This window comes from Microtus pennsylvanicus, chromosome 17 (assembly GCF_037038515.1).
Source record: "Microtus pennsylvanicus isolate mMicPen1 chromosome 17, mMicPen1.hap1, whole genome shotgun sequence".
Taxonomy (NCBI): Eukaryota; Metazoa; Chordata; class Mammalia; order Rodentia; family Cricetidae; genus Microtus; species Microtus pennsylvanicus.
The window spans coordinates 13,610,041-13,637,829 of record NC_134595.1 but is presented as its reverse complement, the minus strand read 5'-3'; the positions used below and the strand labels follow the sequence as shown (position 1 = coordinate 13,637,829).

Genomic DNA, 27,789 nt, shown 5'->3' with positions numbered 1-27,789 from the left:
GTCCTTGTGCTTTGGAATTTCCCAAATGGGAGGGAAGGCCACTATCTTTAGGGGAACGTGAAGCTAGTTTCTAATTTTAAAACATTTTGCTAGGAAATTCCTTCTCATCCCTTTGAGAATGAGGGGTGTGTTCTGTCCAAATTCGTAGGTCCCCACAAAAGCCAACAAAGGAGACTGAGTCCCATATGTAAATGCAAAGAGCCTTTATTTTAATCAAGTTTGCAAACTCGGTCTGTCCACATGTCCAAGGTGTTGGAATAACTGGAGAGTCTGGAGCTCAATTAGAATAGGGTTTTATAGTAGTAAAGGTGGGGGTGAGTGTAACAGATTATTAAAAATTGCTGCAAGAATCCCAACAGCGGCAGGCAGTGGGCAGCAGGTCCCAAAGCAGCCAGTCCCAGGCAGGGACAGAGCATGAGACCATGCCACAGGTCTCTGAAGTTGGCTGGTCCCCAGTGGTGAGCCTTATGGTGGCGGCAGGTGAGAGACAGATAGATAGGCACACCCTGCAGAGTGAGGTTGAAATTTACTAGGTGGATTATGAGGGGGAAGGGAAAAGGGGGAGAAGAGCAGAAAGAGATAGGGGGGAGATAGAAGCAGGGGAAGGGGAGAAGTAGGGAGAGGGTGATGGAAAAAAAGAGAGACTAAAGCCAGGCAGTGATGGTGCACACCTTTAATCCCAGCACTCGGGAGGACTAGGCAGGCGGATCTCTGTGAGTTTGACACCAGCCTGGTCTACAAGAGATAGTTCCAGGACAGGCTCCAAAACCACAGAGAAACCCCGTCTCGAAAAACCAAAGAGAGGGAGAGAGAGAGAGAGAGAGAGAGAGAGAGAGAGAGAGAGAGAGAGAGAGAAAGAGAGAGAAAGAGAAAGTAAGCCTGCAAACAGGAAGGAAGAGCTGCCTCAGGGGGATGGGAGAGTGAGTGGCCTTGGCTTATCTCTTAAAGTGTCCTGAGGAGTCTCTGAGGTTCAGGACCCCTGATTGGTTGACATTTGTCTAGGTGTGTCCTGGTAAGTGGTGGTAGGTGTTTCTATCTATGGAGCTTGGAATGCTAGGAATTTCCTTTGAATGGTCTGCTCTTGGGTAGGTGATGCCAGGTGATACTGGTTGGAAGTAAAGAACTTCCTTGGGATGACCTGCCCAGAGGTAGCTTTCATGGCTGGCCCCCACATTGTGAGGGTCTCACAATAACAAATATCTCCTTTTGTATCTTTACGTCTCCATTTAGCTGTTAATATTCTGAACATCCTTCCACCTGTGGGACAGGAACATAGTATATTGTGGCCCGTATAAGCTAGATAGCCACATTGTGTCAAGGAGAAGTATGGGAAGTGCCTGTGGAAAGCAGGAAGATAGCAGGGTCTGCTATTGGAGCCAGGGACACAAGCTATGGAAATGCATCTCTGCTTAATTAGAAAAGGTCTTTGGGATGAAAGGCAGGGTCAGGAACCATTGAGCTGTGCTTTTTTTTTTTATTGAGAAAAGGAAAACAAAGTATCTGCCTCCTCCCAGCTCCCATTTCCCTCCCCCTCCTCCCACCCTTCTCCCCCTCCCCCAAACTCCTCTCCCCCTCTTTCTCCAGTCCATAAGCAGTCAGGGTTCCCTGCCCTGTGGAAAGTCCAAGGTCTTCCCCCCTCTGTCCATGTCTAGGAAGGTGAACAACCAAACTGGCTAGGCTCCCACAAAGCCAGAACATGAAGTAGGGTCAAAACCCAGTGCCATTGTCCTTGGCTTCTCATCAGCCCTCATTGTTCGCCATGTTCAGAGTCCGGTTTTATCCCATGCTTTTTCAGTCACAGTCCAGCTGGCTTTGGTGAGCTCCCACTAGATCAGCCCCCTTGTCTCAGTGGGTGGGTGCGCCCTTCGTGGTCCTGACTTCCTTGCTCATCTTCTCCCTCCTTCCACTCCTCATTGGGACCTTGGGAGCTCAGACTACAATTGGTGAACCTAAAGAAACTAAATAAGAAGGTGAACCCAAGGAAAAACATATAGTTATCCTCTTGGCTATGGGAAGTAGACAAAATTGCTGGGTAGAAAATTTGGATCTTGGGGGTGGTGTGGGATGGGGGTAAGGGGAGACAGGGAGAGAAAAATTAGAAGGGAAGGAGGGGGAAACTAGGGGAAACAGGAGGATTGGGATAAAGGAAGTTTGGACAGGGGAGCAGGGAACCACAATTCTTAGTTAAGGGACCCACTTAGGGTTGGCAAGAGACTTGAACCTAGAGTGGCTCCCAGGAGCCCATGATGATGTCCCCAGTTAGTCCCTTGGGCAGCTGAGGATAGGCAACCTGAAATGACCCTATCCTATAGCAATACTGACAAATATCTTGCTTACCAACATAGAACCTTCATCTGGTGATGGATGGAGATAGAGACAGAGACCCACACTGGAGCTGTGTCTTTAATTTTTATTTTTTAAATTTTTATTTAATTAGTTAATTAATTTTTTGTTCTTCAAGACAGGATTTCTCTGTAGCTTTGGAGCCTTTCCTGGAACTAGCATTTGTAGATTTCTTTCCTTTTTTCTTTCTCTCTTTAATTTTTTATTTAATTTTTTTTTTACTTTTAGTTTTTATTTTATATTTATTTATTTATTTATTTATTTTTTTATTTATTTATTATGTATACAATATTCTGTCTGCAGGCCAGAAGAGGGCACCAGACCTCATTACAGATGGTTGTGAGCCATCATGTGGTTGCTGGGATTTGAACTCAGAACCTTTGGAAGAACAGGCAATGTTCTTAACCTCTGAGCCATCTCTCCAGCCCCTACTTTTAGTTTAGAGACAGGGTTTCTCTGCACCTTTCTAACCTGTCCTGGAACTAGCTAGCTCTTGTAGATAAATCTATATTTATATCTATCTATCTATCTATCTATCTATCTATCTATCTATCTATCTATCTATCTATCTATCTATCTATCTATCGTCTATCTATTGTCTTTCGAGATAGGGTTTCTCTGTAGCTTTGGAGCTTTCCTGTAACTAGCTCTTGTAGACCAGGCTGGTCTAGAAATCAAAGAAATTCACCTACCTCTGCCCCCAGGTGCTGGAATTAGAGGCCTGCACCTCCACTGTCACCACCCTGCTGAGCTGTGTCTTTAAGGTGAGTAGGACTCTATGGGGGGAGGTGCTCTTGTCACTCAGGCCTCACTAGCCAATCAGGCCCTCCAGGTGACCTGCAAGTCAGAAGTTTTGCAAGATTCTTCCTGAGGCGGCACAGGCAGCAGGGTCTAGGCTGGAGCGGCTTCGGTGGCAGCGGCGGCCTCGGCGGCGGCGGCGGCCTCGGCGGCGGCGGTCTAGGCGGCTGCGGTGGAGTCCTGGACGAGGGCGGCCTCGGTGGCAGCGGCCTCGGCGTCGGCGTCGGCCTCAGACATTTTCAAGCTTGACTTGAGGACAAGTCCGCGTCAGTGGTTTTGTGTGCTCTGCTGTGACTGCAGGAAGCTGAGCAAGGAGCATGGGCAAGTTGGAAAACCATGATGTGGTGAGCTTGGGGCTATTCTCAGACCGGGAGAGGCGGCTAGTTGAGCCTTGGAGACTGTGTGCTGTATCCTCCTCCAGCCACGTGGGAGCCATTGACCAGATGTAGAGTTCATCCTGTTTCTGCCTGGTCCTGCTGGTCCTGCATGCCCCAGCAGGGTCTGCGCGATTCCGCGTGATTCTGCATGTTCTTTGAAATTTCCGAGTGGCTGTCAGCCTCTGAGTAACTTCACTATCCTTACTGCGCCTGTTAGAGATTTGGGAATGGGACTGTGCTTTGAAATACCATTGCTGCTGACTTCCCTGTGAAATGCGGGCTCCCTTAGTGCTTGTATTGTCGCAATGAAACATAGATTTGCCAAAGTCACAAAGAACTTCTGTTCCAGAAGTTCTGCACCTTGAACATTTACTATTTAGGTTTAGGATACCTCTGGAGTTAATTCTGTGGAGCTTATAAACAGTATTTCCTGTATAAAGTAACACTCCAATGCTAAACTGTTTTAAAGGATCACAACATTAGGAAGACTGAGAACAGCTGGTTTATATTAATATCTCCTGTAGCTCAGGCTTCCCTCACACTATGTAACTGAGAATTGCTTTGAACACCTAATCCTGCTTCTGCTACCCAGTGCTGGAAAGACAATCCTGCAACTCCTTCCAAGCTGGAGCTTGACTGGTCTGTGGGAAGGAGAAATAGATTAGTGAAAGAGTATCCTCCAACTTCTCCATATTTTATTGTGAATTTATAAGTGAAGTAGGACCTGTGTAAGAATTTAGTTCACTGACCAACTGTAAAGCAAGCATAGTCACAAAAGAAAAGGATGGGCAATAAAGAGATGAAAGCTTTTCTGCTGTGACAGTAGTGGACATTAGCAATGAGTAGTGACACCCGACAGACCATGCCTTCAAGAATCGGTATAAATTCCGATTACAGTGAAAGACCTGGATAACTCCAGGTATCCCCAAAGAAAGCCCTGGATAAATCCTGGTGTCCCCCCCACACCAAGCAGGAAGAAAATAGCCAAAAATCTAACCAGGAAGAGAAGAATCAGGAATCTAGCATTAGCCAGTTTGGTGACTGTGTTTCAGGAACTAGCTGAAGTTAAAGTTGGGCTGTAATCTTGAGAATAATCTTGAGAAACAGGGAGTTTCCCCCATTGTAGAGTTTTAAGAACTAGCTGATTATTACCTTGGGAGTGGTTTTGGGAGGCAGGGAGTTGCCCCTTTGTGTTCTTCACTGGTGTTTTCGGAATTTTCCGTGACACTCCCTGCCAATTCCAGATAACTGGACTGTGGTTTCTTCCCTTAAAAATCACTTCTCGCGGTCACTCGGGGTTGAATTCTTCCCCTGCTTGGGTTATGAGTCTTGGCCCCAGTGCACTGGTTCTCGTTTCGTCTCACGTCATGGATTAAAGCCTCATGTGATTGCAGCAAGGATGGTCTCTCTTGAGTTTTGGTGGGGTTCCTGTTATCCCGAGACTTGAGTGAGTGTCTCCCCTCACCGGGGGTCTTTCAACATTAGTTCAAGCAAACTAGAAGAATTGGATAAAATGGTGTGGTCCTGCCTAACATGACTATACCCTGAGAAAAATGATGTGAGATGTACTTGGTGTGCTCTAATACAGATCCCTAGTCTCTGGAGCACATGACCATGAAGCTTGTTTCAACTTTTTAACCATATTTTTTGATATCATAATTACATTATTTTCACTATCTCTCTCTTGCTTCTTACTGTTTCCTTATGCCCTTTATCATGTTCTAATCCATGGCCTCTTTTTGTTTAACAGTTACTGTTTGAATGTGTCCTGTGTTTGGTTGCATGACCTCACAGCTATGAAGTAAAGGGTTGGTTAGTATTGACATTGATTGTGTAATGGAATGTGTACACATAGGACCCTGTGCCTTGGAGGAGGAACAGACAGTGCTCTGGGGGCATGGGGGATTGTACTAAACTACAAATTTCCAAGATTAGTGTCTTGTCTCACCCTAGTGTGGAAGGCCAAACCTGGAGGGTTTTTGCTCTCTGAGACATTTGATTTCTGTTCACACAGTATGGTAACTTCTAGTGTCTTGAAGCCCAGCTGGGTGGTTCTAGCTAATGAAGGACTCTACTTGGCAATCAGGAGCATCAGTAGGAGGTAGCTTACAGGTTCTTTCCAGGATTCTCTTGTTTTGCTGAAGGGAGCTGTAAGGAGGACCACAAAACCAGGCCATGGTGACAGTAGGGGCCACTGTCCCCAGACCAAGAAGAACAGGTTGGCTGAGCTGTCAGAGCTGCTTGGAAAGGAGTGGACCATGAGCGAGACACGGTCTGTTAATTAGTCTGGTGACCTGGTTAGTGGCCCTTGGCCTCTGAGCTTGTTGAGTGTGGATTCCCTGGGGCAGGGGGAGGCTCTGCCATACTGGTGTGGGAGACTATGAACTTATAATCCTGTTGCCTCATGCTATGTAACTGAAAATTGCTTTAAACACCTAATGCTGCCTCTGCTGCCCAGTGCTGGATAGACAGTCCTGCAACTCCTTCAGGACCGGGCCTTGACTGGTCTGTGAGAAGGAAGAATAGACCAGCTAATTAGTGACCTCCAGTATCTCTGTCTTTAAGTACTTCCTTATAAATGAAGAGGGATCTGTGCAAGAATTGAGTATATAGGTCAAGCTTCAAGCTGATAGATTCACAGTGCAGAAAGGGAGAGATAAGACAGGGGTTGTGAACTTATCTACTTCAACAGTAGTACTTGTTATTACTACTATGTACTAATTACCTAATTAGGAATTAGGTAATCAATTTTAGATGCTCCATAAATGTCCCAGTGGCCAGGACTTTCAAGACTCTGGATAAAGAACTGACCTTCTCATTAAACCAAATTGCTATAGTTACAGTAGGTCAACCAAAATAGATTGAGTAAAATATGGCACTGCCTAACAGGATTGTTATTTTACTGGTTTTAAATATAAAAAACCTGAGACCAAAGGTTTAAGAAATCTTTGATGTGCTCTTACATAAATCCCTAGTTTCTGAAGCACATGGCCATAAAGCCTGTTTCAACTTTTTAAAATAATTTTTTGAGATTATATCATATCCACAGTCTCTTTCCTGTCCCCAAGCCTTACAAGGCCCCTTATTATCTTCTAATTTATGGCCATTTTTCTTTAACAACAGTTGTGAATGTGACCTGTGTTTGGCTGCAGCATTTCCCAGGTGAGAGGCGATGGGTTGGCTGCACTGCACATTGAGTGTGGAATGGAATGTGCTTTGGATGAGGGTCAGGGTATGCTCTAGGAAAGTGGATGAATGTCTACTAAAATACAAACTTTGTGGACTAGGGCCCTGCCTACTGGGCTGGAAGGGCAGAACGGGAAGTGCTGTGCTCTCTGAGTCATTTAAACTCTGCTCACCCATTAAGGGAGCTGATCATAGTCTGAGACCCAGCAGGGAGGCCTTAACCAATGAGAGACTCTGGGAAGTCTTAGCAATCAGGAAGAATAGTGGCAGGCATCTTGCAGGTTCTCTCCAGGATTCTTTTCTACTTTTGTTGTGATGAGTTGTAAGGAAGACCACACACAAGCTATGCCATAGTGAGTGTAGTGCGTTCAGGGGAGGTCTGTTGAGCTGTCATTTCTGCTGAGGTTTGGATGGACCATGAGCCAGGCTGTGGTTCTGTTGCTCTATGTAATGACCTGGTCAGGGCTCCTTGTCCTCTGAGCCTCCCTGTGTATGGATTTCCTGGGAGAGGAAGACTCTGTAGCACTGGCCTGGTAGTCTATAGTGCTTGTAATATCATTGTCCAGTGTACACACAGGGACATGCTTTTGGTGTGCAGTGGGAAGACAGATTTGAAAACTGATAATCTGGCTTCTAGAACTTCTGAATATTGCAGTCTACTTTCAAGTTTGTCTTATAAATATTTGAAATAGTTTAAAAGCTGGTAGAACTAGATGATGTTGAATGTCTTTTAGCAATACGTGATTAAAATGCTTCTAACTTTCTGCTACCACTAGCTGCAGTGGTGTGATTCAGTGATGTTTAGTCCAGGGGACAAAGGGAGTTTCTGAGCTGCAGTGGTTTCTTAGGTGTGTATGGTATTGGGCAGGAAGACAGAGCAGAATCTATACCTTGTGCTATAATCCATTTGACAGGAAGCAGAAATTATTCTATATTGTTTTGAGATTGGGCATCAATGGGGCTGGGTTTTCCTGAAACCACAAGGAGGTCTAAGGGCCTGAAGAACCATAGCAGGAGATTATCACTTTTGCAGAGAGAGCTCTAGAGCATGGGGCCTCTCTGGAAGAAATACCAGTAGCTAGAGTGTCAGAAACAACAGTTTAAGGGTCACTTTGAAATATTTTGTGAAAATTGTGAAGTCTTTATTTAATTTCTATACACAGAATCATAGGCAGCTGGGTATCATTGGTCAAGATCACACGTTTCCTGACTAGTTTCCTTTGGTCCTTTGGTTAATAGCTGATTGTATTTTCCTGCCTTTTTTCTTGGCTTTTTCTCCATCCTCTTTATTCTTTCCCCAATACCATACACATTCTTGATTGATCAGCTTTGTTGTGGTAATTATTTTTCCCTGAGACAGGGTTTCTCTGTAGCTTTGGAGCCTGTCCTGGAACTTGCTCTGTAGACCAAGCTGGCTTCTAACTCACAGAGATCCTCCTGTCTATGACTCCTGAGTGCTGGGATTAAAGGTATGTACCACCACCACCCAGAAAGAAGTCATATTATATTATGTCAATCTGTGCACTATTTTTTCATAATCCCATTGATTAGTATGAGTGCTTGAACATGAATGTAGTTTTGTAATCAGCTTTCTTGTTAAAAATTATTGGGAATTTCCATTGTACTGTATTTATGGTGTAAATTTACCATACATATCATCTTAATTTTGATGCATCATGTTTCTAAGGATCATTTATTTACATGTATTTATTTGTTTATGCTTTTTTTCTATTGTTGTTAATCTGTGAGAGCCTTTTGGTTTATTGGATAAAAATTATTATGAATGTTGGCAGGTGGCTCAACACATATTCATTTTGGAGGTGACCTGAATTCAGATACCTATACTCAAGTTGCGAGGCTCATATACCAGTTCAGATCCAGGGCATCTGAACCCATCTTTTTTCTTACTTGTATACATATGGAAGACATTCTCACTCACGCACATATGCAAAAAATAGCAATAAACTTGTTTTCAAAAGTTCTTGTGATTTATAAAGCAATTAGAGTAAAACAAGTTGCTGTAGGTGTCCACTGATTCTTTAAAAATCTGCTATCTTGATTTTTGTTTTTAAATGTTTCCATTTCCTCACTCTGATTGCAGACTTACATGCAGTCATCAGTCATGGGGAGCAAATGGTGTCTAAGTGATCCTAATAGACTTTTATTACTATAAGATCAGGAAATTTTATCAGTAGTCAAAACTATTTTCTATAAAGTTAAGATATGAGAAGGTTTTAAGTGAATCTTTCCAATTTTGGTGGAACAGCGCTCCTCGCCCAAGCATTTTTCTATTATTGGTAAAAGATAAAGAACTGAAGGGTTGCCGGGTGGTGGTAGCGCAGGTGGATCTCTGGGAGTTCAAGGCCAGCCTGGTCTACAAGAGCTAATTCTGGGACGGGCACCAAAGCTACAGAGTGACCCTGTCTCGAAAAATCAAAAGAACTAAAAACAAAACAAAACAAAAAAGAACTGTAGTGTATAAGATGAGTGCTGGTCAGTGATTTCTTAGTGTTTGACTTTGGTTAGAATCTTGTAGTTTTCATTTAAAGGAGCATAATATGTCTTTGTGTCTTTGTCAGTGCCCCCCATCCATGTTGTTAATTTTACTCATTGTTGTTTAACTATACTGTTTATTTTCTGGAAAATAAGGTCTCACCAATTTTGTATTCAGATTTCTCATGTTTTGCGCTCCTTGAGTTTTTGTTGGTTTGGGACATTTCTGTGGAGAGACAGTTTTAGTTTTCTCTTCTTTATCTTAGATGTTTGCCTCTTTCCATTTCCTGGAATATCTATCTTCCTGTTATGTGTTTTGGCTACTGAAGTGATCGATATGATTAGTACCTTGCCTTTGGGTCTTTAAAATCCTCTTGTATAGTATTACCTCTTTCCTCTAATTAGCCTCAGCTGTCAGCATAACATAGCTTAGAGTGATCTGAGAAAATACCAATTGAGAGTATGCATAGATCAGAATATCTGACTAAGGTATCTGAGAGATTGTGTTGATTTTGATTGATGTAGGAAGGCTCTTCCACTGAGTTGGTGATATCTCTGACCAAGCAGCCCTGGGATAGATAGGAGAGCTAGCTCTAGAGCACAAGACCTTGACAAAGCAAGAGGAAAAGCCAGAAAACAATGATTCCACATGTTTTGCCTTTAGTTATTAGCTTGAGTATCTATCCTAAGCTCTCATAAGGAGGAATTGTAAAATAGGGCTAACAACCAAATAAACATGTTCATTACCTGAGTTGCTTTTGATTGCATAATTTAATAACAGCAACAGAGAAGAAAGGTGGAACAAAAATGGGACTCAAAGGGGATTTTGTTGCTGCAAAGGACCTGGGAATGTTGACTCTCATAAGAATGCTGAAGATATCAGAAAACTGGACAAAGAGCTTAATCAGCTGTTCCTGTATGAACTAGAAGATGTGAATGTTGAGAGTAATGTCAGCTGGTAGAGGTCAAGGTCATAGGATTTTAGTGGGCAGTAGGCTATTTAGGCCATGGAGTTGGCCTAACCTAAACTGTCTTGAGAGACCTATGTCGTAGGTTTTTCAGATTAAAGTTCATGGTTCCTGGGTCACTATATATGTCTGAGTTCCTGACAGACTTTTAAATTTTCTCAGCTAGTGAAGCATTCAGGCTGATTTGTGCTTTTTTGTATAATCCCTTAGTAGTCAAGGAATCATGAATGCTTAACAGGACAATTAAATTTACGCAATAATCCTGTATATGTTATATAGTTTGCAAACTTCATTATATCCTGGTATAAACAGAGGTTTCTGCGGTGGTAGGGAGGAGGCAGAAATCTTTAATAAAGAAAAAAAGAAAGAAATAAAAATAAATAAATAAAAAAAACCCAAAAAATAGAGGTTGCTTGGTCATTTCCTCACTGTCCAGACCTGTAGTAATTATACAGAAATTGTATTAATTTTAAGACTGCACATCCAATAGCTTAGGCTTCTTATCAAGTAACTTTTACATCTCATATTAACCCATTTTTATTATTTTTTTTAAATATTTATTTTTTTATTATGTATATAATATTCTGTTTGAAGGCCAGAAGAGGACATCAGACCTTATTACAGATGGTTGTGAGCCACCATGTGGTTGCTGGGAATTGAACGCAGGACCTTTGGAAGAACAGGCAATGCTCTTAACCTCTGAGCCATCTCTCCAGCCCCATCCCATTTTTATTAATCTGTGTATCGCCACATGACTGTCGCCTACCAGTAAGGTTCCATCCAGCATTTGCTTCCTGCAGTGGCTAGGTGGCATCTCCCTGACTCTTCCTTCTTTACTCCTTTATCTCTGCTTGGAATTCACACCTTGTTCTATTCTGTGCTGCCATAGGTTCAAGCTGTGTCTTTATTAACCAACTGGAATAATACATATTCACTGCATACAGAGGGAAATCGCACATCGCTTCCCCTTTTCTGTAAAAAGTAAAAAGAAAGGTTTTAACTTTGATATAGCAAGATTACATGCAAGAAAACAATTATCAAGCAAGAATTATAGTTACAGTATTTAGTCCATTTACATTTGGCAAACTGAGGAAAATACTATGTCATCTATTCTATCTTTGTGAGTCTAAAGTTTTATATCTAATCTAGCTTTTATAATTATAAAACTGTCTTTCTTCAACTCCATCAAATTCTCCAGAAGGACATATATTTCCTAAGTAGTTATAAGCACACCCAAAACTCTAGAATTGACAAAGACATCTTGCTGCCTGGACAGTCACCCAAAGTTCTTCTGTAATATTGGGGCATCCATCTTCAGTCTATAGGCCCATAGTATCTGGCAGACCTTTCAATGAAGCAGAAAATTTCAATGACAGTTACCCCTATATTGCCAGTTTCTCAGTCACCTTTTTTCTGTGTTCTGCAGAATGTCTAGCAGACTCTTTCATGAAGCAGAAACTATCTCACCTTCCTTAGGCAACTTTAGCAGTCATTTTTTTAGGTCCTGCATGTCCAGTCTATACAACATTACCACCAAGTAATCCTGGCAAGAGCAGTTTCTTGCCCAAATGGCTAGCCTTGTCAGATTGAAGGCAAATTTCATAATGAGATTTTCCAATACCCATCAACCTCTCTGAAATAATTGGTGGTACCAGAAGAAGACATGTCTTACTATTATCAAATGGCCTAAGTTTTTAAAACATTTAAAATGCCATATTATATGTCTTTGAAAGATTTGAAGAATACCAATCCATATGAAATATATCTCATTACATCTAGAACACCTAACTAACATTAGTACAATTTTAACTAACGTAAATGACTATCTATTAATTTGTATTCCTTAACTATACATTGCATCTTTAAATGAACTGAATATAATACCATAAACAAGAGCAGAGGTTCATTTAACAAAATTGACCTTAAATTTGTATCAATAGACCAAGGTCTATACAAATACAAAGGATTATCCTTATATCCCATTTAAATGTAAACACACATTTATGAACAATATTTGGGAATTTTGGAGGACTTCTCGCCAAACTGCTTTCTGCTTTTTGTTGGACAAAGTCTTTTGAGGGTTCATGGAGTCCTATCAGGGGATCTTGGTCCATCAAACCACCTTATTCTGGAAGGAATCCACAGGTTCTCATCCTCTACAGAAACAAAAGCAGAACCTCTTTTCCAAAGCAACATATTCTTAGACCCAAATTTTGAAGTCAAGATACTTTTAAAGTATATATGTTGGTTTGCCTTAGCAGCCCATACAATGAAACGTCTCTCTGTGCTCATTCACAGTCAAAAAACTTAAAGAACACACAATAATGCACTTAATCTAGATGCTCTGTGTATTTCACATCTTTGTATGGCTTATTTTTCTATACTCCTTTAATCTATGAAGCTTACATACATTTATACACTGTGACCCATTTACAATTCTTTTTATTTGAATCTGGCCTTGTTTGCATACTTGTAATTATTTTCTGACCAGAAGTACTTTTTTTTTTTAAAAAAAGAATGCTGAACAGGCATGGCTAGGACCAACTCCTCAGCTCTGCCTGCTTGCTCTACTTAGTCCAACATGGCAGAGGTATGTTTACTGCCATCTCTGCAAGCCATTCTTTCTGCCACTGCTCAAGAGACATGGCATTTCTGTGTCTCCATTAAGCAATTTGTAACATGCTGCACACAGATCCCAGGTGCAGTACGTCCCATGAGAGTCAGAGCTATTTGTGCCAGCACAAACCAGGAAGCCCTTCCCCAAAAAAGCTGTGAATTTTTTGTGGCTGAGTCAGGATGACGTCTCTTATAGGAGCTGTGGCACCCTTGTTTGCTGCCAGCTAAGAAAGCCCATCTGGAAAAATATGTGGCTACCAAGAAGTCGGCTTTACTCTGTTCTTTGTGTCTAGATTTTTTTTAACTCTCTCAGATTTTGTGTTGATGTAGTTGCCTCATTTTGGCACCATTTGGTTAATGGGGGCTATTTGTTTCTGGATGCCCAGAAATAATTACACAGAGTCTATTGATTACAACACTGCTTGGCCAATAGCTTTGACTTCTTATTAAGTAACACTTAATCTTAAATTAACTCATTTCTATAAATCTATGTATTGCCATATGGCTGTGGACTACTGGTAAGGTTCTATCTGGCATCTGTCTCCTTAGCAGCTACATGGTGTCTTCCTAACTCTCTTTTCACCTCTCTCTCTGCTCAGAAATCCCACCTTGCTCTATTATGTGCTGCCCTAAGTCCAAAGTAGATTTTTTTTTTTAGATTTTATTTATTTATTATGTATACAGTATTCTCAGTATTCTGTCTGAAGGTATGCCTTCAGGCCAGAAGAGGGCACCAGATCTCATTGCAGATGTTTGTGAGCCACCATGTGGTTGCTGGGAATTGAACTCAGGACCTTTGGAAGAGCAGGCAGTGCTCTTAACCACTGAGCCATCTCTCCAGCCCCAAAGGAGATTTTTATATTAACCAATGGCAATAAAACATAGTCACAGCTTACAAACGGGAATCCCACATCTTCCTGGAAGCTATAACTATAGTGGTCATAGAAATTGCCATTATCTTTTTTTTTTTTTTTTTTTTTTTTTTTTTGGTTTTTCGAGACAGGGTTTCTCTGTCGTTTTGGAGCCTATCCTGGAACTAGCTCTTGTAGACAAGGCTGGTCTTGAACTCACAGAGATCCACTTGCCTCTGCTTCCCGAGTGCTGGGATTAAATGCGTGTGCCACCACCGCCCGGCCTATCTTCTGTTTTTGATAAATGAAAAGTCTGATTGTCCTCAATAAACAGTCAAAGCCTTGTCTTGCTGTAGCCTTTCCGCCCAAGTCTGTATTTATTCCTTGTGGCCCCTATGTATCAGGTGATCTTAGCATGATACATAAGCAGAGGTACTTAGAAGACTTCATGAAAAATTTATCTAGAGATCATTTGTGTGAAATCTTTGTCCTAATCTTTCTTATTCTCTCCATTTTTGAGAAAGTGTGTAGGTAGAATTACAAAGGAATAAACTGATTTCCTGTACAAAACATTGCTTCTATTGGATGGTGATTACTGATGACTCATTCAGGTGTATAGTGAAAAAAATGAAGAAGAAAGAGCTGACAAATATAGCTGCAAGTTTCTCTCCCATCTGCCACCTCCAAAATCACCATTCAGAGGCTTATATTAATTATAAATATTTGGCCAATGACTCAGACTACTAATGGCTCACTCTTACATTTAAATTAACCCATAACCCATAGTTTGTGTATATCTGCTTTGCTACATGATTCATGACTTAATTACTTCATATTTTTTTCCTCCTGCGGCTCCTGGAGTCTTCTTGAATTCTTTCTCTCTGTATCTGTTTGGATTTCCTAGTTAGCTATATTCTGCCCTGTCATAGGCCAAAACAGGTTCATTCATCAACCAATAAAAGCAGCACATATTCACAGCTTACATCAGAAAAAGTCTGTTTTTTTAAGAAAAATAATACTAGGTATTTTCAGATGGCAGTCTAGTGGTGAAAAAGGTACAGAGATTATCAAAAATTTTAGCACCATTAAAGGAAAGAGCCTGTCTGTGCATTTGAAGCCTAGGAAGATGCTCCACGTGTAAGACTGCATCTAACTAAGACCTTAATTTTTGGAAGAAGTACACAAAGTAATTCCTTGTCCCAGGAGCATCATCATATAGAACTTGCAGCAAATTTGGTCCAAGCTTGGTAGAGTCTATCAAATCTTGGCAGGATCACCTATATCATACTGATTCAGGAAACATGAAAGATGCAAAACATAAAGATCATGGATTCTTCTTTTGTGATCAGGTCATCACTATTTTGCCCATCTATGTTTGGCAGAGTCAGAGCTGCAGTGAAGAAGAGATTTTGAGGGTTCATTACATGAAGTGGTGGATATGAAACTGGATCACATTTCAGATTTCAAGATGTTGAGATACCCAAGCTATGGGACATGTTCCATGGAGAGCTGCATAGGAGTGTGGAAGTAGCAAGAGTGGGATATATAAGAGGTTGCAGGGTGTTGTGTGATATATTTTTTTCATATTCTGATAAAAAAAAAGCATGTTTGGAGTCAGACAACAAAGCTAGCTATTTACTTACAATGATACTATAGAAGTTGGAGGACTGTGGATAGAAAGGAGACAAGTAATAAGGTTGGGCTGAGAGAGGATCTTGCCTATTTTGGATAGAGAAATGGAACAGAGAGAGTCACTGGTGTCTTCTTCACTGCTTCTCTGATCTTTCAGGTTTTTACCTGTGATATCTGACTCCCAATTTTTATTGATAAAGATTAACTAGTTAATGTTTTTCTGGCCTCCTAAAACATATGCTTAATAAACAGAGAAAGGTAATTAATACCCCTAGATATAGATTGCACAGTAGTTTATTAATTTTAATGTTTTAATGCCAATGAAAAGGAAACAGCAGCTGTGGGGAAAGTGAAAAGTTATAACCTTTCATTTTTTTTATTTAGACAAAAGGGGAAATGTTGTGAAACATTACATCTATTTATGCTGTGGAATATTTATTTAGTGATGCAATAGTGTGTTACATTCTTTTATGTTGCATTTTTCAACTCTGTGAAGCTGTGTTACTTTGCCTGCCTAAAACACCTGATTGGTCTAATAAAGATCTGAATGTCCAGTAGCTGGGCAGGAGAGGGATAGGTTGGGATGCCAGATTGAGAGAATAAATAAAAGGAGAAAAAGGGAGAAGGATTGAGGACCAAGAAAAGAAAGAGGAGAATGTTTGGGACCAACTTCACAGTTAGCCACAAGTAAGAAGTAAAGAAAGGTATATAGAATAAAGATAAAAGCCCAAAGGCGAAAGGTAGATACAATAATTTAAATTAAGAAAAGCTGGCTAGAACCAAGCTAAGACTGGGCATTCATAGGTAAAAATAATTTTCCATGTGATATAATTGGGAGCTGGATGGTGGGCTCCCAAAATAGCCAAAGAGTAAAAAAATAAATAAATAAATAAATAAATAAATAAAAAATAAAAAAAAACAGTAACTACAGGATGGATCATCTGTGGGTATATACCCAAGATTGGTACAACAGCATCCTGGGGTAGATCTATTCCCAATTTTCTGAGGAGCTACCATCTTAATTTTCATTGTACTCTATAATTTTGTACAAGTTTTTTCTCAATAGATAACCAGAATGATATAGCTAAAGTATTGCTCAGCTCATGACAGTCTATATTTTAAGAATTTTTCATTGACTTGAAATTATTAGGCCTGTTCCTATCCCAATATACAAGTGGGGAGGCTCAGAACCACCTTCTACTCCAGATTCAGCGGATCTGACATGACACCCTCTGTTGTTATACACATGGAAGACATTCTTTCTCACACATAAACATACACAAAATGTGGGGATAAACTTCTTTTCAAAAGTATTCCGCCTCTTAAAACAATTAGAGCAAAGCAAATTGCTTTAGGTGTATAATACAAATTATATACTGGTTTTTCTATGTTTTTACATTGCATGTGGTTTGAGAAAGTTTTTATTTCCTCACTCTGATGCAGACTTACAGGCAATCTTCAGTCATAAGAAACAAAATGGTTCCTAAGTGATCTTAATCAATATAATTTTCTTTTTATAACAGAATGAAATTCTTTTAGTAATCAAAACTATTGTATAAAATTAAAACATTTGAAAGTTTTATGCAAATTTTCCAGTTTTGGTGGAACAGCTCTCCTCACCCAATCCATTTTCTATTATCAGTCAAGGAGAGAACTAGAGTGCACAGGATGACTACTGGCCAGTGATTTCTTGTTATTTACTTTTTGTTAGTATCTTGTCTTTCTTGTTTAAGGAACCCTGGTATGTATTTGTAGGCCTGTTTTTGTGTCTTGTTTTGCCTATGATACCATATATACTTTTATTTTATGAATTATGATCTAAATTTATTGTTGTTTCTCTAGGAAAATGATAGATCTTCATGATTCTTTTTCAGAAAATATAGTATATTATGAGGTCCCTGAGCATTTCTTAGTTTAGGAAGTTTCTTTGCAGAGACAGTTTTAGTTTTCTCTTCTTGATCTTAGAGGTTCTCTTTTCCCATTTCTTGACCAATCTGTGTTTTTGGAAACACATGTTTGTTATGAAAACTTGGTGTTTGTTATGGTTAATATATTGATTTTGTGGTTAAAAGAATCTTTTTATATATTTTCATCTCTTCCTTCATTAGCTTCAGCTGTCAACATGATTTAGATTACAGTCATGTGAGAGAACATCAGTTGAGGCTTTGCCCAGATCAAAATTGCTACTTACTATTTGGGGAAAATTGTGTTGATTGATGATTAATTTGGGAATGCTTTTCTCTTTCCCTTATGGTGGAGGTCATCACCCACTAAGCAAGTGTGACTGAGTGGGATAAGAAAGATAGCTGGATCTGAGAGAATGACTAAGCAAGAAAGAAAGCCAGTAAACATTTTTATCCTTGTGTCTCTGGCATTTAGTTCCTAACTTGAGTTTCTATCCTAACCTTCCACAGTTGTGGCTTGTGATCTGGAAATATCAGTAAAACAAGCCTGTTTATCACCTCATATGCTTTTATTTAGAGAATTTAATCACAGCAAGAAACAAACATAATTAGGTCAAAATGTGGTACACCCAAAGTGATTTTGTTGCTGGGTAGAATGTGGGAACATTGTATTTTGATTTATTTATTTATTTAGGTCTACAGCAGAAAAAAAATATGAATGGTGTAGAAAGAAATGAAAAGTCAGTTTTGTGGAGAAAAACAACACTCCCATTTATTCTCTCTGCCTTCCAGCCCTTCTTAATCTTTCCTACCAAGCCATTGACTGTTCATTAGGCCAAACATGCATTTTAGAGCAGCCCAGTATCATATCTTTACAGAATTAAACAAATGCAACATAAAAGAATGCATTACATATTTGCATCATTGAAACAATTGTTTCACAACATAAACAAATATAATACATTTTAATAATAATATTCCACAACAGCCAGAGTTTTATTTTGGTAGCCTAGGTTGCAGTTTGGTACCACAATATATAGAGATGCCTAAACTATTAGACATCTTCTATGGAGAGCTAGCTGAATATAGGGAGTAGAAGAAACCAAAGAGAGAGATGTATGAGAAGATGCAGGGATAGGGCCATCTAAGCCCTTTGAAACTGAAGCCCTGTGCATCTGAGACAGAGCTATGAGAATTAATGTTTGTCCTGCTATGCTTCAGTCTTGCCTTGGTTCAATCTTCCCTCACTATGTCTCCATTTCTCTACTTTGGATTGTGAATGGTATTCTGTACCATTGTATGTTGGAAAGATGTACTTTGTTCTCTGATTTCTACAAGATGTTACTTACTGTGGGACAATGGTCTTGTACCTTGTAAAGATTTGTCACATATTGGTTTAATAAAATTCTGACTGGTCAGTAACCAGGCAGGAAGGATAGGTGGGGTGATCAGAACAGGAGAATTCTGGTAAGAGGAAAGGCTCAGTCTGCAGTCATCACCCACATGCAGAGGATACAAGATGAGAATGCCTCACTGATAAAAGGTACCAAACCATGTGGTTAACACAGATAAGAATTATGTACTAATGTAAGATGTAAGAATTAGTTAATAAGAAGCCTGTCCTAATAGGCTAACCAGTTTATAATTAATGTAGACCTTTGTGTGTTTCTTTGGGACTGAATGACTGTGGGACAAGTCACTGTCACATGATCGTCATGAGCATCAGAAGAGACTTTGAACATTTGAACAATGTAGGGGCTATTGTGGACTATGAGTGACTAAATTAATTTTCCTGATAAATAACCAGGAGCCTATAGTGACCCAGGTCAGAATGTAATTTATTGAATGAAAAACCTCCCAGATAGGAAGATGTATTTTAATATATGCCTCTTTTTGGTAACTTTCATTTGATTGCTTGTGAAACCATTAGTAGGAGGAGCCTTTCTGGATGAAATTTCTCATTGGGGATGTGATATGATATAGTAAGGATAGCTGCTTGTTTGTTCCCAGCTGCTTGCCCCAAAATAATCACACAGAAACTGTATTAATTAAATCTTGCTTGGTTCATTATCTCTAGCTTCTTATTGGCTAACTATTACATTTTAATTTAACCCATTGTTATTAATCTGTGTATTGCTAGATGGCTGTTTCTTACCAGATAATCACAGCATGCATAAGGGAATCGTTTATCACCTCCCCTTTTCAGTTTAGATGAAAACGAAGTTTGTAATTTTAACATAGTAAAATTACACATAACAAAACAGGTATCATGCAAGAATTACAGTTACAATACTTATTATCTATTTTGTCTTTTATCGTAACTAAGGAAAACTAACTACAACTACAAATTCTGCAACTCCATCAAAGACCCCAGAAGGACATAATTTTACCTAAATAAACAGGAAGTATCTTGTAACCAACTTCTAAATCTCTATAAATGACAGATATCTTGTTGCCTGGACAATTACCAGAAATTCTTCTGTGTTGTTGGGGCATCCAGTCTTCAGCCCACAGGCCCATAGTATCCAGCAGACATTTCCAGGAAGCAGAAAATTTGAAAACCTGTTCTGTCTTGCAATGGAAAAGTGCATCAGTTTCTTCTGTGTCCTGCAGAATGTCTGGCAGAGTCTTTCATGAATCAGGAACCCAGAAGAATCATCTCACCTTTAGGCAAGTTCAGCAGTCATTTCTCTGTGGGTCCTACATATCCAGTTCATCAAGCAGTCCACGCAAGAGTAGTTTCTTGCCCAAATGGCTAACAAACTTCATAAGGAGCTTCTTCGATGCCCATCATCCTCTTGCAGTAGATTGGTGCTGCCAGGAGCAGATGTGTCTCATTGTCAGGAAACTCTTAAGCTCTTAAAACATTTTAAATGTCATATTATGCCAGTCTCTGAAAGATTTGAAGAATCCCTGTCTATCTAAAATACATCTCTGTACATCTAGAAAATCTAACTAACATGACTACAAACTTGACTATTACTATTATAGATGACTTTCTATTTACCTATATCATAATTATACATTACATTTTAAAAGGAGCTGCACAAATACAATAGCTTAATCAAGAGCAGAAATGCATATAATAAAATTGACCTTACATTTGTATCAATAAGCCTGGTGGTGGTGGCACATGCCTTTAATCTCAGCACTCGGGAGGCAGAGGCAGGCGGATCTCTGTGAGTTCAACGCAAGACTGGTCTACAAGAGCTAGTACCAAACAGGAACCAAAGAAGCTACGGAGAAACCCTGTCTCAAAATCAAAAAAAAATTATATCAATAAACCCAGATCCATACCAATGCAAATTTCTATAGCATATACCCCTTTAATTGTAAAAAAAAAAACATTTATGAATAGCATTTGGGAATATGGACAAAGTTCTCTTTAAATGGCTTCCTGCTTTTTATTTGGTGAATGATTTTTTTAGGGGTGTTCACAGTGACCTTTTGGGCAGTCTTGATTCATCAAACCACATTAGTCTGGAAGTATTCCACAGGTTGTCATCCTCTGTGGACACAAAGGAACAACTTCTTTTCCAAAGCAATCAATCTTTAGACCTAAATTGTGAAGACATCATACCTTTAAAGCATATATGTTGGTTACTTAACTCCTTTACAGTCAAAAAATTCAAATAAAACTCAATAATATACATAATCTAGACACTCTATATAATCCATATTTATGTGCCTTATTTGTCTTTATTCTATTACTTTGTGATATTTATTTTATTCTATTTACTCCTTTAATTTATGACTGCCTGTACTGTCCTTTAAAGACTTCATTTCACTTTTTATAAACCATTTACTTGTATTTATAACTATATTTTTTCATTCTCTCTCCCAAGCCTATGTACATTTTGTAAACACACTATGTCTCATTTAGAGGTCTTTTATGTATGAATCTGTCCTATTGTGTATCTGTAATTTTTTACTATTCAGGAGTGCTTCTTAAAATGCTAAGGACTACTTATGAACTTAGGCTGTGCCATATGGCCTGCCAGCTTGCTCCACCCAGTCCAACATAGTAGAGGTATGTTTGCTGCCTCGGAGAGCCATTTACCTTGTCCCATTTTCAGGAACACAAGGAATCTAAGTTGCAATTAGCAATCTGCTCACAGACCCCATAGCTGGTCTTCCAGAAAGAGTAAGAGTTTGTGCTGGCAATATGGCCCAGAATGCTGTCATTTCAAAATGGCGCAGCTTTTTTATTATTGATTTTGTTTTGATTTCTACCTCTAAATCAGGAAAACCTCTCTTAAAGAGCCACAGCATGTCATCAGTAAGCAAAGCCCATCTGGGGAAATAAATGCAGCTAAGCTTCATTTTTTAGTGTCTAGAATTCCTTTCCAAGCTCTCTAAGATCTCTAAGATCCTATAGCTCTGTTACAGGCCAAAAGTATTTCCTTTATTAACCAGTGATAATCACAGCATACAGAGGGGAATCCCACAATATGAGTTTCTATAGCCTCAACCTATTTCCTGTTCTTTGTGCCTATTGTGTTGTGGTTGAAACTAAACAGTCAGTTTTTTTCTTTTGCTGTCATAACTTCCCCACCATTATGAACTCTATCACTAAATCACATAAGATTTGGTAGAATTAACTGCTGTCTAGTGCTAAGGTGGTTTGGTAGCATACTCTTTTCAGTTTTGTTTGTTTATTTTTGAAGACAAGGTTTCTCTATGTATCCCTAGCTATCTTGAAAATAGCTCTCTATATATACCATGATGGCTCCAAACTCAGAGATCCTCTGGCTCAGACTTCCAAGTGCTGCGATTAAAGGTGGGCCAGCATTCCTGGCTTTTTTGTTTTTATATTGTTGTATGATGGTTTTGTTCCTATCAAGCATATGCTGTTGTACTGAGCTTCACCCATGTCTTGAATTTTAAAATTTTACAGAGTGTGTATCATTATGTTTCTCAGGATGGCATGTATTCATGACATTAATACTGCCTGTGCCTTCCTAATCATTGGATTGCAGGTGCATACCCTTTTTCCTGCCTGTGTTTGTTTGTCTTGAATTTTTATTTTAAAAAGAGTGTTTTACCTGTATGCATGGATATGCACCATGTGAGTACCTGGTTCTTATATTGATCAAAACATGGTACTAGAAACCCTGAACTTGGAATAATGGATAGTTATGATCCCCCATGAGCCCACCTATATGCAAGACCAGGAGGACTCTGTACTGTTGAACCATCTTTCCTGCTCTGTGTTGATTATTTGTCATCAGCATATTAATTGCTATTGTTTTCATTTGTCCATTTGTAACTTTTTAAACATACCAGGCCTTTAGTAAAACCTTACTTATGTTGCAGTTTAAATTGGGGCAAGTCATGTTTCTGGTTGATGAATAAAGAGTTGAAGTAAATGCATAACTCTTTGTTGAAACATCAGCAAAAATCTATGAGTTATTTCTATCTTTAATGTTTGTTTTATCATTTTTTATGTGAAACAGGTATTTAATATGTATTTCTAAATTTCCTAGAAGTGATGGCATAGACTAGGCTTATATTCAACTCAGATGCAGATAGAGAAATTCATGCCTCTACCTTCTGAGTGCAAGGATAAGAGGCATGATTCAACGCATCCAGCTTTTTTCACCTTACTTTTCTTTTTTGTAGTTAGGACATAACCATTCATACAATTTCTTTTACCTTAACTCTGTACTGTTGATCTGTTTACATATCTTTTATTGTTGGTTAGTAGCCATTTCTCTTGCAATGTGAAACATTCAAAGGGTTCATATATGACAGAGGTGAACCTCCTATTCAGTTTGCTTCTAAAGTGACTCATTGACTAAATTATGATGTCTATGTCATGGAATAAGTATGGAGAGCACCAGAATTATATGACTATACTGTCAACGAAGTATATATTAAAGGTGTTGTCAAACTCATGCTTTCTGTTGTACACATGTACGGGATATTTTAGAATGCAGTGACCTATGATGACGTGCATATCAACTTCACTTTGGAAGAATGGGCTTTGCTGGATCCTTCCCAGAAGAATCTCTACAAAGATGTGATGGGGGAGATCTACAGGAACCTCGCTAGTATAGGTAAGACTTAATTATCTTTCATGTTTCAAATAAGGAGACAACTATTCATTGGTTAGTGATACTCTTTTGTAATATTATTGAGATAAAAGAATGGGGTAAATAAATCAGGCATGGTCGTAAGGTTTGCTTCAAATGCAAACTAAATTTTTTTACAATTTTTAATATAACATACATTTTTTCTGGCACTATATTTTTAGGATACAGTTGGAAAGATCATAATATTGAAGAACATTGTCAAAGTTCTAGAAGACATGAAAGGTAATTTTCATGTATAACCTGATACAAATGTATCTCTGAAGAATTTGTAATGTATCCTATATGTTATAAAGTAAAGCAACAGTGTAAATAATAAAGTGCCTCAATGATTATTAAATACTTACAAAATCGTATACCTTGATTTCAGATAGATGAACTGCACTTGCAATTCATTCTTTTTTTTTTTTTTACTAAAAAATTTCCACGTCCTCCCTGTGTCCCTTTTCCCTCCCCCTCCTTTCATTCCCCTCCTCTCACTCCCCTCCTCCCACTCACTTCCCCCTTCCTCTCCAATCCAAAGAGCAGTCAGTGTTCCTTCCCTGTGGGAAGTTCAATGTCCTTCCCCCTCCATTTAGGTCTAGGAAGGTGAGCATCCAAACAGCCTAGGCTCCCACAAAATCAGTACATGCAGTAGGATCAAAACCCAGTGCCATTGTCCTTGGCTTCTCAGCAGCCCTCATTGTCCATCATGTTCGGAGAGTCCGGTTTTATCTCATGCTTTTTCAGTCCCAATCCAGCTGGCCTTGGAGAGCTCCCGTTATATCAGCCCCATCACCTCAGTGGGTAGCTGCACCCTTCGCGGTCCTGACTTCCTTGCTCATGTTCTCCCTCCTTCTGCTCCTCATTTGGACCTTGGGAGCTCAGTCCAGTGCTCTAATGTGGGTCTCTATCTCCATCCATTACCAGATGAAAGTTCTATGGTGATATACAAGATATTCATTAGTATGGCAGTAGGATCAGGCCATTTCAGGCTTTCTTTCCTCAGCTGCCCAAGGACCTAGCTGAGGACATCTCTCTGGACCCCTAGGAACCCCTCTAGAGTCAAGACTCTTGCCAACCCTAAAATAGCTCCCCGAATGAAGATTTCCTGCTCCCATATTCACCCTTCCTTTATCCCAACCATCCCATTCCCCCAAGCTCTCCCCAACCTCCCCTTCTAACTTTTCTATCCCATCTCCCCTTTCCCCCATCCCACACCACACCCTATTTCACAAAAAGATGAACATGGGTTGTACTCACTCACATTTAGTTTCTAGCCATAAACAAAGGACATTGAGCCTATAATTCATAATCCTAGAGAAACTACATAAGTAGGTGAAACCAAATGAAAGCATATAGTTATCCTCCTGCCTATTGGAAGTAGACAAGATTACTGGGCGAGTCATTCTTTTAAGAAAGAAGTCAAAGAAACAATGTCTTAACCTATATTACCATTTGATTCAGAGTACAATGAGAGCTATAGTGAAAAACTGCAATCCATTTATTTCATATTATTCATATTATAAAACATATACATGTTGAAAATGTGATAAGTATACCTGCAAAACTCTCTATTACACTAATAGTCCATAGAGAGAGTAGTTTAACCCATATACTTGTTAAGTTTAATGAGGGGGCAGTTAGAGTCACAAATCAACGGGTAGCTGTTGTGGAGAGACCTTAATCCAGATACCACAAGTCTATGAGGACATAAAGTCAAACTGTGAAGTTAATGTGAAAACCTTATATTTGTTATTCTACCTTGAGTAGGTATATCATATGTTACTCTGGACACAAACTACGTGAGCATAGGGATCAGAAAAGTTATAACATACCTCTCTCTCTCCGAATAGACAGAAGAAATGTAGCCAACACTATGCTGAGTATACTTGTTGAATTTGAGTACAAGTATACAAGTAATTGATTTTCTACTCTTATTGTTAATCTATCGATAAGCTCACATTTCAGAAAAGTACCATGAGTACTAGGACTGTGTAAATACTTCTGTTTGTCCTAGTTCATTAGAAAATATAGTATCACACACAGTATTGAAAACTTTATTAATACAATAAGAGTGGGGAAGCTCTGAGTTTTTTCAGTTCTCTTCAAATACATGATAATTTCCTTAAAGAAAAAAAAAGATTTTGTAAATGTGAACCATGTAATAAAGGCTGATATCAGTTATCTTTAAAGATGAAAAGCAAGCTTTAATGAAGGGGAAAAACAAGATTGTTAACATGGTGATAAAACCTTAACATATAATTCCTCCTTAAAATAGGACTAAGTTGTAAAATTAATTTATACAGATAAAAAAATTAAACAATGTATTAAATGTAGTAATGCTTTCACATGTACCATTATCATTGTAGGCATGAAACAAGTCAAAGTAGAGAGAAAACTTCTGCATATACTCAATGTGTTAAAGCCTTTGCATGTGACAGTCATCTTCACAGGCATGAGAAAACACATACTAGATTGAAACCCTATGAAGAAAATGAGTGTGGTAAAGCCTTTTCACATCACAATCTTCTTCACATGCATAAAAGAACATACCCTAGAGAGAAACGATATGAATGTAATCAATGTGGTAAAACCTTCGCATATCACAGTCATTGTCAAATGCATAAAAGAACACATACTGGAGAGAAGCCCTATGAATGTAACCACTGTGGTAAAGCTTTTGCACAACACGGTCATCTACAAATTCATGAAAGAATCCATACTGGAGAGAAACCCTATGAATGTAATCAGTGTGGAAAATCCTTTGCTCATCACACTCATCTAAAAATTCATGAAAGAAGCCATACTGGAGAGAAGCCCTATGAATGTAATCAGTGTGGTAAAGCCTTTGCTTATCACAGTAGTCTTCAAACACATAAAAGAAGCCATACTGGAGAGAAACCCTATGAATGCAATCACTGTGGTAAAGCCTTTGCACAACACAGTCATCTACAAGTCCATGAAAGAAGCCATACTGGAGAGAAACCGTATGAATGTAATCAGTGTGGTAAAGCCTTTGCTCGTCACAGTAGTCTCCTAACACATAAAAGAAGCCATACTGGAGAGAAACCCTATAAATGTAATCAGTGTGGTAGAGCCTTTGCATGCCACAGTTATCTACAAGTTCATAAAAGAACCCATACTGGAGAGAAACCCTATGAATGTAATCAGTGTGGTAAAGCCTTTGCAAAACACAGTCATCTACAAGTTCATGAAAGAAGCCATACTGGAGAGAAACCCTATGAATGCAATCACTGTGGTAAAGCCTTTGCACGCCGCAGTTATCTACAAAGTCATGAAAGAAGCCATAGTGGAGAGAAGCCCTATGAATGTAATCAGTGTGGTAAAGCCTTTGCACAATACAGTCATCTACAAAGGCATGAAAGAAGCCATACTGGAGAGAAACCCTATGCATGTATTCAGTGTGGTAAAGCCTTTTCACAACACAGTCAACTACAAGTTCATGAAAGAATCCATACTGGAGAGAAACCCTATGAATGTAATCAGTGTGGTAAAGCCTTTGCACGCCACAGTTATCTACAAAGACATGAAAGGAGCCACACTGGAGAGAAACCCTATGAATGTAATCAGTGTGGTAAAGCCTTTGCATGCCACAGTTATCTACAAAGTCATGAAATAACCCATACTGGAGAGAAACCCTATGAATGCAATCACTGTGGTAAAGCCTTTGCACATAACAGTCATCTACAAAGACATAAAAGAAGCCATGCTGGAGAGAAACCCTATGCATGTAATCAGTGTGGTAAAGCCTTTGCTCGTCACAGTAATCTCCTAACTCATAAAAGAAGCCATACTGGAGAGAAACCCTATGAATGTAGTCAGTGTGGCAAAGCCTTTGCATGCCACAGTTACCTACAAAGTCATGAAAGAACCCATACTGGAGAGAAACCCTATGAATGTAATCAGTGTGGTAGAACCTTTGTACAACAGAGTCATCTACAAGTTCATGAAAGGAGCCATACTGGAGAGAAACCATATGAATGTAATCAGTGCGGTAGAGCCTTTGCACAACACAGTCTTCTTCAAAGGCATAAAAGAAGCCATGCTAGAGAGAAACCCTATGAATGTAATAAGTGTGGTAGAGCCTTTGTACGACAGAGTCATCTACAAGTTCATGAAAGGAGCCATACTGGAGAGAAACTCTATGAATGTAATCACTGTGGTAAAGCCTTTACACGTCACAGTAATCTACGGAGACATAAAAGAAGCCATACTGGAGAGAAACCCTATGAATGTAATCACTGTGGTAAAGCCTTTCCACGCCAGAGTTATCTACAAAGTCATGAAAGAACCCATATTGGAGAGAAACCCTATGAATGTAATCACTGTGGTAAAGCCTTTGCACATAACAGTGATCTACAAGGACTTAAAAGCACCCATACTGGAGAGAAACTTTATGAATGTAATTACTGTGGTAAAGCCTTTGCATGCCACAGATCATCAAAGGCATAAAAGAAGCCATACTGGAGTGAAGCCCTATGAATGTAACCAGAGTGGTAGAGCCTTTGCTCATCACAGTAGTCCCC

The 27,789-nt window shown here is 39.3% G+C and overlaps 1 protein-coding gene across 1 annotated transcript; it reads left to right on the top strand.

Moving 5' to 3' along the window:
* The first annotated feature begins 3,303 nt into the window (after window positions 1-3,303).
* LOC142836861 (uncharacterized) lies at window positions 3,304-27,789 on the top strand. The gene is given in 6 exon segments (XM_075951513.1): window positions 3,304-3,485; window positions 23,101-23,227; window positions 23,425-23,485; window positions 25,612-27,216; window positions 27,218-27,315; window positions 27,318-27,789. Coding segments are annotated over 6 exon segments (2,316 nt in total). The 5' UTR covers window positions 3,304-3,458; the 3' UTR covers window positions 27,716-27,789.